The 15,045-nt window shown below is 49.4% G+C and overlaps 2 protein-coding genes across 3 annotated transcripts in view; one reads left to right on the forward strand and one right to left on the reverse strand.

The window, feature by feature from the left end:
* NSUN2 (NOP2/Sun RNA methyltransferase 2) overlaps positions 1-13,999 on the reverse strand; it is a 104,993-nt gene extending 90,994 nt beyond the window's left edge. The window contains exon 1 of the mRNA XM_077310725.1: positions 13,942-13,999. Coding sequence (XP_077166840.1) covers positions 13,942-13,984 — 43 coding nt within the window. The 5' untranslated portion in view covers positions 13,985-13,999. The remainder of the gene's footprint in view (positions 1-13,941) is intronic.
* Positions 1-15,045, forward strand: part of LOC143823950 (3-oxo-5-alpha-steroid 4-dehydrogenase 1-like) — a 61,181-nt gene that overhangs the window by 8,038 nt on the left and 38,098 nt on the right. The window contains exon 5 of one of the 2 annotated variants that reach the window (XM_077310728.1): positions 2,307-3,845. The exons of the other annotated variant lie outside the window; for it this stretch is intronic. Coding sequence (XP_077166843.1) covers positions 2,307-2,373 — 67 coding nt within the window. The 3' untranslated portion in view covers positions 2,374-3,845. Of the gene's footprint in view, positions 1-2,306; positions 3,846-15,045 lie in introns of those variants that run through there. 2 annotated transcript variants of the gene reach the window in all.

Raw genomic sequence — 15,045 nt, forward strand, 5'->3', positions numbered from 1 at the left:
TACCGAGGGCCTCTTGGCCTGCTAGGCTGGGCCTGCTAACGAGGGCCTCCTGGCCTGCTAACAACGTCCCCCCGGCCTGCTGGCTGCCTGCTAAGGAACATTTTCTGGGGCCTGCTAATGAGCTGGTAGCCCTTGGCCGCCCCACTTAATCCAGCTGTGAGCTGCAGCCCAAAGGCATCTTAAGCTGCCTGGCCAGCGGAGGGGACCCTTTCAAGGCCCATTCTTAGGAACGGGCTTTGAAGTTAGTTTCTTCTTATATTTGAGAAACAGCCTCCTGGTCGGAGACTGTCCGGGCTGTCCAGACTTTCCTTCCTGTCCCCGGAGGCCAATCTTGCTGTGCGCCTTCTGACAGTGGGTATATATGTGTTTGTTTGTGTGTGAGAGAGGGAGAGAAGGCAGCTAACTCCACCCCTTTCAGGCCTACTGTGAAGGAGCCTCTAACAGCCCCTGACTGAGGGGAGGGAGGCGTTTCTAAGAGCAACGCAGGGGAGTCGGTGGGGGTACTTGTGCTTTCTTTTTGAGGAGGGGAAATTTCCCATTCTGTCAAACAGTTGGCTGACAGGAAGGCCACAGAAAAGCCCCTTCTCGCTGGAGGTAAGAAACAGCCAAGCCATGTGTGTTTCTTCCTTGCGACTTTTTTCATATTTGAGGCCTTGTTGTGTAGACAAAACTAGTTGCTGTTGCGGAGGATCTTTTGTCTCCTGTTTCATCTGCACAACAACCCTGTGCAGTAGGCCTCAAGTGTTTCCTCAACAACAACCTATGTGGGATGCCTTACATGTTTCCTCTTCACAACAAGCCTGTCCAAACTCCAAAGCAGCCCGTTCTGCCTGGGGAGATGATCTTTATACTCTGCAGATGAACTGTAATTCCAGGCCTCACCTGGTGGCTGGCTATCCCTGGGTTGAAAATATTCCTGGAGGTTTGGAGGAGGGCCTTAAAATGGTACAATGCCTCAGAGTCCACCTTCCAAAGTAGCCTTTTTTTGCCTGCAGAGTTGATCATTATAATCTAGAGATGAGCAACAATACTAGAGACGATGGTGGAGGTTTGCAGGCTGAGGTTATGGTGGAGTGGTGCAGGTTGTCCCTCTTGGGCTATGGGCTTTGGTCAAAGTAGCCTTTCTTGCCTGCAGAGCTGATCATTATAATCTAGAGATGAGCAACAATACTAGAGACGATGGTGGAGGTTTGCAGGCTGAGGTTATGGTGGAGTGGTGCAGGTTGTCCCTCTTGGGCTATGGGCTTTGGTCAAAGTAGCCATTCTTGCCTGCAGAGCTGATCATTATAATCTAGAGATGAGCAGCGATCTAGAGACGATGGTAGAGACTTGCAGACTGCGGCTGCGGGGGCGCGGGGCGGGGTATGTCCCTCTTTGGCTATGGCCAGCCCTGACCAGCAACTGTTTATATTCTGGGGTGCAGACAGATGGGCAGAGAGACCAGCATGGTTCCTGCCAGTCTGGAACGTGCAGGAAGATCTAAATAAAGAATATTTACAGCCTGAAACTGTAAATAGTGAACAAGTAAATGGCTGGAAAGACATCTGAAATGGAGTGACTTTTTTCAAGCTTGACCTGGTAAATAAAAAACAGTATTCGCCAGGAAGTTCCTGTGAATGCAAAGGCATGTGGCCCAGAATTTCAAGTGGAGTTAGCTTTACAGGAAAATAGACAGTGAGACTTTTATTAGGCAACGACTTATCCTTCCGGATAACAACAGGGTCTGCAGTTGCCAGCAATAGGCCTTGGGCTTCAGAAAGGCAGAACACCATATTTGGCAGAAGGAAAGTAGACAGTGAGACTTCGGGGGGAACGAGGTGATCCACTTTTATTAGGCAACAACTTGGCCTTGAGGACAACAACAGGGAATGCAGTTGCCAGCAATAGGCCTTGGGCTTCAGAACCGCAGACATCACCAGCCAAGCAATAGACTCTGCTAGCCAAGAGGTGTCTGTGGCCACTCAACAAACATTTGAAACCACAGATTCTTGACACCCATCTCTCCACACCCATGCCCTCATTTGTCACCACGCCATCACAATCTCCCACACAACTCACACATTCAACCCCATGCCCTTAGAGACTGGACAACTCCTTCTCTTCCCACCTCCAAGCTCTAGTGCCCATTGTATTCCTGGATTCCTGTAGTCCCATTGTATTCCTGTAGTCCCTAGTGTTAGTATAAGTACCATTATTTAGCTGGTTACGTGTGGACATTACCCCAAATATATAAAAAGCTGAATGTTTCTAACTACATTAAAAATGGAGCCAAGTCATCTAGCTCACCTTGATTTCTTTTTCTTCAGATGGTACCTTCAAAAGTTTGAAAACTACCCACGATCCAGGAAGATTCTGGTTCCCTTAGTGTACTAAAGTGCTTCCTAACATTCCCGGCTAATTCTCAATAACATCTTTTGGAGTGGCAGGTGTTCTGAATAGTAAATGTTCGTTCATGGGTTCTTCTATATTCTAGTGCTCCAGGGGGACTCTTGTTAATGCAGAGATACTGTCAGATGATATCACGACATGTTCAGTTGGCCATTGTTTACTTGTACCTCCATACTGGTTGGTGAACCTAATAAAGCTGCAATAATCCATATACCCACTAGGGGCATGGCATCATTTATTTGCTTGTGACCACTGGTTGTGGCCAAGTTACACTGGATGCTTTACACACAATGGGGCCTTTTCAACTGAAAAGTACTGGTACTGAAACTGTACAAAACCCATCTTGCAAATGGTTGCTCTGTGGCCTTTAGATGAGAAATGGTGCTATGCGTTGAGTAGCCAACTTCCAGACAGGGCCTAGATATCCCAGAATTAAAACAAATCTTGAAGTGACAGAGACCAGCTCCCCTGAAGAAATTGGCTGTTTTGCAGGGCGAACTCCCTCTCTTTCCCAAATCCTTTCTTCCACCAGGCTCCACCTCGAATGCAACTGTTGAACTGAATTTGAATTTATTGTTGAAGCCAAAGCTATAACAACCATGCAAACAAAATGTTAAAACAGTAATAGACACATACACACTGTTTTATATTGTTACTCTGTATGCCAGAGGATCTGAGAGGAAAAGCACCGGTGATTTAAAGCGAGGCAAAAGCAGAGAGTGGTGGCCTCTGGAAGTACATATTTTAGAGGGTGGGCTCTAAATCAGACACCTTTAGATTAGAAAGACTAGTTGGAGCAGCACCTAACAGATTTTTCTATGCCACCCAGGAAGCCCTTTGATTTTATACAAGTGCATTCCTCACAATAATTTGACCACTGAGGAAGACCTCTTGGGGTCAAAATGTATTTGGTCCATTCTATGTTGGTCTATTCTATGTGCAGTTAGACATGAGATGTTTTTAAATCATGATAACTGTGTTTTTAATATGGTGAGCTAGTGTACTTTATGTAATAAATATCTGAAAATTTTAAAAATTATTTTTGCAGCTCAACCTTTGGGTTCCTAACTTATTTGGTATTTGCCCCCGCAATCTCATTGGTTAGAAGTTGAGTATCTTTGGCTGTTGCTTGAGTCTCATCTTCTATCTCTTACCTTTTTGAAGTTAATCCACAAAATGAAGTTAGTCCACAAAATGTTAAATGTACCTAAATTAATAAGATGTTTCTATTTTTCTAAGTAAATTTTCTCTCTCTTTTTACCATTGGAGTCAGATCATTTTATACATTGGGCATAACGTGTAAAGCTGATGTGCTTCCAAGTCAATTTTTTTCATTTCCCAGCACAGAGTTGGCAACACAAAGTCACAAACTATTTTGTAGAGCATTTGAAATGTAATTTTTAGCTGTAACTGGTCTGGATGTTTTATTATAACCTGTTGTTCTTTTTAAAACTTAATTGTTCATGGCTCCTTTAAATATTTTCTTTGTTGTGCTGTCTTGATTTTATTTTTGTTACTAGAAATTAAGCCCGCTGTAAAAAAATAATACAGCGGGCGCTAGCGGAGAGTGGGTGGGTGCGGGAAGGAGGGAGGGAGAGAAGGAAGGAAGGAAGGAAAGAAAGAAAGAAAGAAAGGGAGAGAGGGGGAGAGAAATTGAAGGAGGAGGGGGAAGGGTCCGCGGTGCATATGTGCGGTGGAGGGAGCAGCGAGGTTCCCCCCCCCGGCTCCAGCCGTTGTCCGGCGCCTGGGCAGCACGGTCGGCAGTTCTTCGAGGTGGCAGCCATGCTGGGCGGGCAGCTGGGAAGGGTTTCACGGCCCCCCTGAGCTCCACCCGTTTCCAGGCAGCCGGACAGCGTGGTCGCCGGCTCCAAGAGCCAGTGACCGTGCTGCTTGGGCACCCGGGAAGGACTCCCCCCTGAGTCTCCCCCCTCCCTACCCAGGCTCCCTCCGCCCCCTCCCAGGCCAGCTTGCCTGCTTCACGGCCGGGGAAAGAGCTGGGCCGGTGCGTCTGGGACACGCCGGGGCAGCTCCTGGGCCGGCAGCGAAGGCATTTCCCCATTCCCTCCTCCCCCGGGCCAGGTTCCCGGGGCCATGGGCCTACCTCACCTCTTGGCAGCCAACACAGGAATGGCTGCCGTGGGGCGACGGTGGACTACGTGTGGGGTTGGGAGGTGCTTTACACCTCCCAACTGGTCCGTCGTGGGTTGCTGATTGGCACCTTGGCCCCGGACTGACAAGCGGAGGCCCCAAGTGGGAGGCGCCGATTGGGCCCTCCACTTGTCAGTCCGGAGGAAGGGTCCAATGGGCACCCTTCCCCATTCCGGACAGGGCCCACGTGAAGGGCACTTGCTGTTTTATTTACACCGCTCCCGCGGAACGGTTACAGATTATAATAGTGTAAGCTTCCTTGGAGTGAGAGTTGCTACCCCTGGCACTATATAGAATCTGGAGATTTCCTGGGATTACAACTGATCTCCAGATACAAACTGGTTCATGATTCTAAATTTCCCACAAATCTGACTGGTTCCCCCCCCCCTCCAGCCGCCATCCTGAAGCAAAGTTTGAGGGAGGCCTCTCCCCTGAAGATTTCCCCAACCTTTTATCCAATTGGTTTCAGAGTTTGGGCCACTTAAACCCTCTATTTTGCATTTCCCCCTTCCAAACAGAGGAAAGTGAAATGGTGGTTTTAAATGGTATTTTAGCCTAACAGCCTCACACCATAGGTGATGATTCCACTTCTTGCAGTTTGTCTTCCTGCTAAGCCATATTCCCCTCCAGCAGTCCCTGCCTTGAGGCAATTGGGGACAAAAGGGGGTGGGGAGTGTGGACCTGATAGAGGGTCCTGAAGTGAAATTGGGATTTTAAATGACTGCCAGCCATTTACACCTCCAGCTGACGGGTGGACCCATTATAGTAAAATACAACATTTCAGCATAGAGAAGCAAAATGGACCATCCTGAACACTGACCAGTTTGTTTCAGGGCTTCTGGTTCATTGGGTTTGGGGAATTCAGTTCTAGAACACTTTGAACCCCAAATAAAACCATAATTTCCAGTTCATGCCTATTCCAGACCAGATACATCAATTCTCCTGGTGGGAATAGTACCTTTAGAGGGTGGACTTTATGGCATCACATCCCTACTAAGATCCTTCCCCTCTCAAAACCCTCCAATTCAGGAATTCCCCAGCCAGAAGTTGGCAGCTTTACTTGGTGCTTTGGGAAAAATGCAGGCTATAAATACTTGCATTAATATGCAAGTCAGAAGACTAAAGGCCAAAAATATTGCTTTGTATAGAATCATAGAATCATAGAGTTGGAAGGGGCCATACAGGCCATCTAGTCCAACCCCCTGCTCAACGCAGGATTAGCCCAAAGCATCCTAAAGCATCCAAGAAAAGTGTGTATCCAACCTTTGCTTGAAGACTGCCAGTGAGGGGGAGCTCACCACCTCCTTAGGCAGCCTATTCCACTGCTGAACTACTCTGACTGTGAAAAACTTTTTCCTGATATCTAGCCTATATCGTTGTATTTGAAGTTTAAACCCATTACTGCGTGTCCTCTCCTCTGCAGCCAGCAGAAACAGCATCCTGCCCTCCTCCAAGTGACAACCTTTCAAATACTTAAAGAGGGCTATCATGTCTCCTCTCAACCTCCTTTTCTCCAGGCTGAACATTCCCAAGTCCCTCAACCTATCTTCATAGGGCTTGGTCCCTTGGCCCCAGATCATCTTCGTCGCTCTCCTCTGCACCCTTTCAATTTTATCTACATCCTTCTTGAAGTGAGGCCTCCAGAACTGCACACAGTACTCCAGGTGTGGTCTGACCAGTGCCGTATACAATGGGACTATGACATCTTGTGATTTTGATGTGATGCCCCTGTTGATACAGCCCAAAATGGCATTTGCCTTTTTTACCGCTGCATCACACTGCCTGCTCATGTTTAGTTTACAGTCCACAAGTACCCCAAGGTCTCGTTCACACACAGTGTTACCTAGAAGCGTATCCCCCATCCAGTAGGCATGCTTTTCATTTTTCTGACCCAGATGCAGAACTTTACATTTATCTTTATTAAATTGCATCTTGTTCTCATTTGCCCATTTTTCCATTGTGTTCAGATCTCGTTGAACTCTGTCTCTATCTTCCGGAGTATTTGCCAGTCCTCCCAATTTGGTGTCATCTGCAAACTTGATGAGTAGTCCCTCCACCCCCTCATCTAGATCATTAATAAATATGTTAAAAAGTACCGGGCCGAGCACCGAGCCCTGAGGTACCCCGCTACTCACCTCTCTCCAGTCTGATGAAACACCATTGACAACAACTCTTTGAGTGCGGTTCTCTAACCAATTCCCTATCCACTTAACTATCTGAAAATCCAGATTGCAGTCCTTCAACTTATCCATCAGACAGAAAGCTTGTCAAAAGCTTTACTAAAATCCAAGTAAACGACATCAACTGAATTTCCATGATCCAGCAAACCTGTTACTTGGTCGAAAAAGGAAACCAAGTTGGTCTGGCAGGACCTGTTGGAGCCAAATCCATGCTGACTTCCTTGGATCACCAAATTGTCCTCCAGATGTTTGCAGATCGCTCCCTTTAATATCTGCTCCATTATCTTCCCCACAACAGAGGTCAGACTCACTGGTCTGTAGTTTCCCGGGTCATCCTTCCTCCCTTTTTTGAAGATCGGAATAACGTTTGCTCTCTTCCAGTCCTCCGGGACATCTCCAGTCCTTAAAGAGGTTCCGAAGATGATGGACAAGGGCTGTGCAAGTTCTCTGGAAAGTTCTTTGAGTACTCTCGGGTGCATTTCATCCGGACCAGGGGATCTTTTCCATATTGTACCAGAGGTCTTTTCCATATGTTCCATCCAGATGAAGAGAATATTTGAAAGCAGAGAGCCAATAGCTGCTCTTCTCAAATTGTTCTTTGAACAAACACCATCTTCTAAAATGAGATTGTGATGTATCTTTCACAATAATTGCAATTTAAAAAAAAAAACTGACTTCAATCCTTCATAGAATAAGATTTTTCAACCACAGTTGCTCATCTTTTCCCATTGCTTATTTTGGAATAAAAGTGTTTGACAAATAACATTTATCTACAGCAGAGTCATGTTCACTTAAATGGACTTAAATCAGGAAAAAAAATGTCACAGAGTAGTTCAGCAGTGGAATAGTCTGCCTAAGGAGGTAGTGAGCTCCCCCTCACTGGCAGTCTTCAAGCAAAGGTTGGATACACACTTTTCTTGGATGCTTTAGGATGCTTTGAGCTGATCCTGCGTTGAGCAGGGGGTTGGACTAGATGGCCTGTATGGCCCCTTCCAACTTATGATTCTATGACTTGATCTCCTAGTGTCTCCGCTAACGGCCTCTCTGTCTACAACCCATCCAGCTAAATAATTATTTTAATGAATGTATTGTTCCTCCACCCTTCTAATTTGGGGAAAGAGGTGGTTGAAAATTGTAAAACCTTAGCCCAAAGATGGCAGCTGGAGCAGTCAACAAATCAGACTGCTCCTGAATCTAAACAGGCCCAGCCCAAGGAAAGCCACAGAAAACAACAGCAATTGGCCAAATCAAACTTTCGATCAACCAAATTGAACTATAGAAAAACCCAAAAGGAACTCAACAGATCGGAACCAAAAGCCACAGTCCAACACAACGCATCACAAACAGCAAGCAAGAACAAACTAGAAGAACAAACGAAGGAAACCAAAAACAAAAAAATCCAAAAACAGAAGAAAACCAACTAAGAAGAAAAACAAAGATAAAAGTAAAAGGAAACCAGACCTACTAGTGACCACCTGACCCCACTGAAGCTGCCCAGGATTGCCATTGAGGACCACCCGCTGAGCTGAGGCGAAGCCACAATCAAGAACTAATTGCAATCCAGGAGCATGGCCCGCAAGCTTGGACTGCACGGGGTCCGCCAGCGCCACAGCTTAGACCATGCGGGGCCCATTGCATTGCAACAAGAGATCCTTGGGTAGAACAGGGTCCTCCATCATGACCTCTCGCCCCCGGAGCCCCCCACTGCCACCGCAGCTCGACCTGGGAACCTTGGCCATAACCCACCACCCCTGCAACCAAAAGACTTCAGGCTACACACAACCATGGTGACATCTCCCATCACTGCCAGCTTCTCACCACCTCCATCGCGATCCACAGCCCCATCCCCACCACATTGCTGCCATATCCTTCGCCACCATGGCTTCCACTGGGACCACCCTTTGGTGTCCCTGCTGTGCCACCACCGTGGCTTCCATTGTGGCCTCCATCACAGCCTGAAGACCTTAGACTGGGTGGGGCTCACCACCACAGATTCCATCACTGCTGCGGCTTCCTCTACCAATGTGGCTCCTGCTAAGACCACCCCTGGGCCGCCGCCACAAGAACCACCTTGCCTTAAAAAGCACGAAAGAGAGAAAAGTACCCAAAAGAGAGAGAAGTACCCAAGACATTGCCGGGGGGGGGGGGGGCGGATTCCACCTAAAGAATCTCTGCCTTGCCGGGAGAAGGGAACAGGAGGGGGGGGGACTAGACTGACACTTTATTTCTCCAGCGGAGTAGGAGGGTATTTTAAAGCACAACAAAAGGATTACTGGAAGACTTGATTGCTCCCCAGCCAATTCGATTTAACGTCACCCACCCTCTCCAACTTACCACAAATTGATTGCCCCTAACCCACAATGACACCCTTAATTAATTTAATTCCTACGCATGCCAGCTGATTCCAAACTGATTGCTTCCCATCCAACTTGATCTGTCGTCACCCACCCTTTCTGACTTACCCCAAAGTGATTTCCCAAGCCTAGTGAATGCCCCCAATTAATGTTCCCTCAACCAATTCAGTCCCACATGGACATCCAAATAAGATCCCTCTCCCAACACACAACATGACCCAACTTCCATACATCACACACCTGTACTGGGCAACCCCGAGATGTCATAGCTAGCGATCAGGGCCACCCCTCCAGAACCAAACATTACACAGAAAATTATACCCTACATCCACCAACAATTGGAATGGGAAGCCCTGAGATGCCTTAAGAAGCGATAGGCTATCCCTCCAAAGACACACACACACATCAAATACAACAAAAACCAATCTCCAACAAAGGCTGAACCAGGGTTTGAGGGAACCCTAGAAAGATTAATGACCAAGCAAAACTAGGCACCTACTGAGACCCATGTAGACATATAGACTAAAACCTCATATAGACATATAGACCAAAAACAATCTAACCACCACCAAGCAAGGACACCTTTCATTCACCATACACACCAACTTTAATGGAGGGAGTGATAACAACAGGGGGCTACGGGAATCTGGGATCCCGATACTGAGGGGAAAAGGCAGAGACAGTGATGGCAGGAGGTGGGAAAAGGGACCAAAGACATAGCACCCCTCGGGTCCCTTCCAACCTGTCCCATCCCTCGGGACACTAGAGTGGTGAACACCCTGCCTCCGACACTGATGTGCAATGCCAAGTCGATCAAGAACAAGACCCACAACTTGCAAGACTATTTTGCAATTAACAATGTGGACCTGGCATGCGTGACAGAGACATGTGTCAAGGAGGACAAAACAGTCGCTCTTAAAGAACTAGCCCCTACTGGGTTCTTTGTCCTTCATCAGTTTGGATTGCAAGGTGGGGAAGAGGGGTTGCTATACTAATCAATGAGAACTTCTCCTTCAGGTCTATCCCTGCGCCATCAATCTCAGTAGAATGTGTTGGACTTGGGTAGGACTCAACCAAGAGCATGGCCATCTGGCTGGTGTACCATGGTGCCCAATGCACCTCCAGAAGCCCTGCCAGCCCTGCTAGAGGAGGTGGCAGCCTGGACAGTTCCCCAAACTCTTAATTCTGGGTGACTTTTAACGTCCATGCTGAGCTACCACCCTCTAGAAATGGGCTGGACCTGGTGTCAGCCACGGCGACACTGGGGCTCTCACAGTTTGATGTTGGCATTACCCATCGAGCAGGCCACACCCTGGACCTCATTTTCGGTGTGGGGCTGACTGTGGATCTGGTTTTGGCTATGGCTGTGTCATGGTCAGAGCACTATGCCCTGAAGGCATAGGTTGCCACCCCCTCCTCAGTTGGGTGCCAAGCAGATTTTAGCTCGCCTGAGAATTATGGATCTGATTGGATTCCTGAACACTCTGCAGACCCAATGCCTCCCGGAACTTCTCTATATGGCCTGGTCAGTGACTGGCACAAGAGGATGCTGGCCGCCATCGACTAGCTCCCATCCTCTTGGTATTGCCTCAAGCGGGCCGCAGCGGGCAACCTGATGACCACAGGGAAGGGGCCAGGTGACCCCAAATGGAATCCTGACCCCAAGGTTGAGAACCACTGCTCTGGGAGATAATTAACCTTTCCCTTTCAACAGAATTCCCAAAGGAGCTAAAAGAGGCAGTGGTTTGCCCACTACTTTAAAAAAATATCTGGACACACGACAGCCTTCCAACCAACTCCTCATCTTGCACTTAACATTTCTGGGGAAGATGCTTGAAAAGGCTCTCATGGACCAACTAGCAGCATACTTGGAACAAGCTTCAGTCCTAGACCCATATCAGTCAGGTTTCCAGCCTAACAGTGGGGTAGAGACAGTGTTACTTGTCCTGATGGAAGACCTCTGTAGCCAGTTGGACCGTGGTGGGTCGGTGCTGCTTATATTACTAGACCTTTCAGTAGCGTTTGACACAGTTGACCATGAGCTTCTAGCTCACTGCCTCGCCGATGCCGGGATCAGAGGGTGATCAGCGGCTGATCCGTTCAGTAGCTGATCTCTTTTCTCCAGGATCACGGACACAGGGTAGCACTAGGAAAGCGCTCATCAAGCTGCCACCAACTGGCTTGCATAGTCCCTCAGGGGGCAGTTTTCTCTCCAATCTTATTTAATATTTTTTGTGCCCTCTTGCTCAACTAGTGCAGAGGTTTGGGCTGGGTTGCTACCAATATGCCGATGACACCCAGCTCTTCCTCCTGATGGATGGCCACCCTGACTCTCCCCCAGAAGCATTAGCCAGCTTCCTGGAAGTAGTGACAAGGTGGCTCAAGCAGAGTCATCTGAAGTTCAACCCTTCAAAGACAGAGGTCCTATGGCTGGGCAGGAAAGGTCCAAATGAGGAGGCTTAGATCATGATGGTAGCATGGCTGGCATTTTACTACTTTCACCAGGCCAAGCTACTAGCGCCCTACTTGGCACCGGAACACCTAGACACAGTGATCCACACAACAGTCACTTCTAGACTGGACTTCTGAAACACGCTCTACACTGGCCCGTTCTTATCCTTGATCTGTAAACTACAACTGGTCTAGAATACAGCTGCCAGAGTCCTCACAATAACACCTCAGAAGTCCCACACCAAGCCCATCCTCCTGCAGCTGTGCTGGCTTCCAGCTGAATTCTGGATCAGTCTTAAGGTTTTGGTTATCACCTTTAAGCTCACATGCGGTCTGGGCCCAGTGTATCTGAGAGATCGCCTCTCTGCCTACACCTTCTAAGAGCCTTACACTCCATCTCCTCCAACTTCCAGGTGATCGCTGGCCCCAAGGAAGCCCACTTGACCTCAACCAGGGCCAAAGCTTTCTCTGTTCTGGCCCCCAACCTGGAATGAGCTCCCAGAAAAGATCAGGGCCCTGACAGAACTTGAACAGTACTGCGAGGCCTGCAAAAGGGAACTCCTCTGCCAGGCATTTGGCTGAGGTCGACCAGAACCACCGCTTCCAATCACCCCGCCCCCCAAGCCTCCCTCCTATGACCATCACTGCAGACTACACTCATAGAATCCTAGAGTAGGAAGGGGCCATCCAGGTTATCGAGTCCCACCCACTGTTCAATGCAGGATCAGCCTCAAGCATCCAGGATCTGTCCAGCCGCTACTTGAAGACCGCCAGTGAGGGGGGGCTCCCCACCTATTTAGGCAGCCCATTCCACTGCTGAACTAGATTAATAGAATCTTAGAATGGGAAGGGGCCCTTTAGTCCAACCCCCTGCTGAAGCAGGATCAGCCTCAAGCATCCAGGATAAGGATCTGTCCACCTGCTGCTTGAAGACGGCCAGTGAGGGGGAGCTCCCCACCTCCTTAGGCAGTCCATTCCACTGCTGAACTAGACTCATAGAATCCTAGAGTGGGAAGGGGCCATACAGGCCATCTAGTCCCATCCCCTTTTCTATGCAGGATCAGCCTCAAGCATCCTGGATATGGATCTGTCCAGCTGCTGCTTGATGACTGACAATGTATGAGGCCCCGGGTTCGATCCCCGGCATCTCCACTTCGTTTTTTAGGGCTGATCCTGCGTTGAGCAGGGGGTTGGACTAGATGGCTCGTATGCCCCCTTCCAACTCTATGATTCTATGAATGAGGGGGAGCTCCCCACCTCCTTAGACCCCTGCTTTTTGGTCTTCCACATTAGCAATGCCATGTTGGGCGTCTCCTTCCTCTTGAGGCTTCAGTTTAGAGCTCTTCCTTGTATCAATTTTTGTTATAGCCGCTCATTGCAGCCATGAGCCTCATTCCCTACAGTCCCAGGACTGCTAGGCTACCAACTTCCAGGCAATGCCTGGACCTCTCCAAGCGTCACATCTGATCCCATCTTGATCTATCCTGCAAGGTGTCAGCTCTCCTGGAGAAAAAATCAGGAGGGATCCTTGCTGGCGTGCGCTGGGCGCCCTGGAGACCGGCACGAGCTTCCGTGGGTTTCAAAGAGCGATGGGGCTCCTGGAGGAAATGGTCAGCCCTCCCCCTCCCGGCTTTCCCGACCTGAAGTGGCGCCAGCAGCCCCGCCATCCCCCCTCCCCGTTTCCAGCACGCAACCGCACTGGGCGGCATGTCTGACCTCCAGCCCCCTGTTCGTGCGCAGGCGTGCTTGCCCTCTCCCCTCTCGCCCCCCTCCCGTGGGCGGTCTTCCGCCGGGGCTGACTTTGCAGCCTGCCCCTTCGCCACGCCCCTCCCGCGCGCGGCTGTGACAGGCCGTCGGCCGGCCGGCTGGCTGGCTGGCTGGCGGATGGACTCTCGCGTGGCCTGGATCCAGCCCGAGCAGAAGGGCCCGGCCAACGCGCTCTGGATGCACATCTGGGAGACGGCGCAGGGGGAGCGCGGCGAGGGCCGCTGCGGAAGAGGCCCCTCACCGGCCCCGGCCCCGCCGCCCTCCTCCTCCTCCTCCTCCTCCTCCTCCTCCTCCTCGGCGGGCCCGGGGCGCAGGAGGCGCCACAACCTCGACGCCCGGCTCGGCCCCCCCGGCGCGCCCTGGAAAGCGCGGCCCTACTCGGCCGGCGTGCGAGGGTGAGTCACGGGGGCGACGAGAGGGGAAAGGCGTGGCGGGAGTGGGGGCCTCTCTCCGGCTCGGCTCGGCTCCGGATAAGGAGCTTCCCGGCAAGGAGCTGGGGTCACGCCAGGGGGGCTGCGCTGCGGGGTCCCGCCCACGCTCCTGTTCGCTCTGCGAGGCTGGATGCCCGGGAGGCCTTGGAGGTCTCTCTCAGGTCGCCCTTGGCCGCTCTTGATTCATCGGAAGCCGGTATCTGTGGCAGGGGATGTGCTCACCTCTTTGAGCTGCTGTTTTCTGCCTCTGCAGATGGACTAACATGGTTTCCCATCTTCATCTGTCTTGCATCAATTTGCCTCATCTCCTTATACATCCATCCCTCTCCACTGTGCTGTAAATGCCAGAACAGACTTGTCTGTTCTGAATCGGCTGCCTGTCAAGGTGATCAGGTGCCTCTTATGTTCTGGCATTATGGGGCATTATGACTTCTGAATGTGTACCTTTTCCATGCCATAAATCTGTAAACTTCTATCATACTTCTCCCCTCTTCCTCCATTATTTTCCAAAACAGATGTGCTGTAATATTTTGCTTCTTTACAAGTCCTCTTATACGGGGAATGTGCAAAAGCTCCTGGACTTTTTCAAGATGATTTGTGTCATGCCACCTTGTCTTAGTTTTAGCTTCAACATAGATTGTATTTAGTATAACACTAATAGTTTTTGTGTAGTTTTTAAGTACAGTGGTTTCAGCTAGGTACAGTTCTTCTTTCTTCCTGATGTTCCTTAAATAGAGCTACCCACAAAGGCTGATTTTTCTCACTTGCCACTTAGACTAAAAAGTTCTACAAAGAGATTTCTTTCACAGTCCACAATACCTCACTCGGCCTCTTCATCTGCTCAGCTCTCTTTTCCTTCACACAAATCCTCTGCACCCCCCCCCCCACACCATCCCATCCTGTCATAACACACTCCATACATTCATCCAGCCCCCCCCCCCCAGTTCTTAAAACACAGAAATAAAACAGTACCCTAAGAACGGTCTAATTGCTGACTTTATTGTATTTGGTTATTGTTGTTGTTAGTTACAAACTCGTGTCCGACCCATCGCAACCCCATTTGGTTATTAGCTTTATGCAAACAGTCTCTTTTGTGGTCGCCATTTAGGGGTTGGAAAGGTAGAACAGAAATATTTAATAAGATATTTTCACTGAGGAAGAATCAGCATGGCTTTTGTGGAAGAAAATCCTTCCTTATTAAATGCAGGAGTAATGCTGGTTTTCATCAAGTTGCCTGGAACAGATGCTTAGTTAACAGGTGTCTATAGGCTGGAGGGACCACTCTGCATGCATGTGTATTGGATGTAGTAGTTTGAGCTGCAAATC

The sequence above is a fragment of the Paroedura picta genome, chromosome 14 (assembly GCF_049243985.1).
Source record: "Paroedura picta isolate Pp20150507F chromosome 14, Ppicta_v3.0, whole genome shotgun sequence".
In the NCBI taxonomy this organism is placed as follows: Eukaryota; Metazoa; Chordata; class Lepidosauria; order Squamata; family Gekkonidae; genus Paroedura; species Paroedura picta.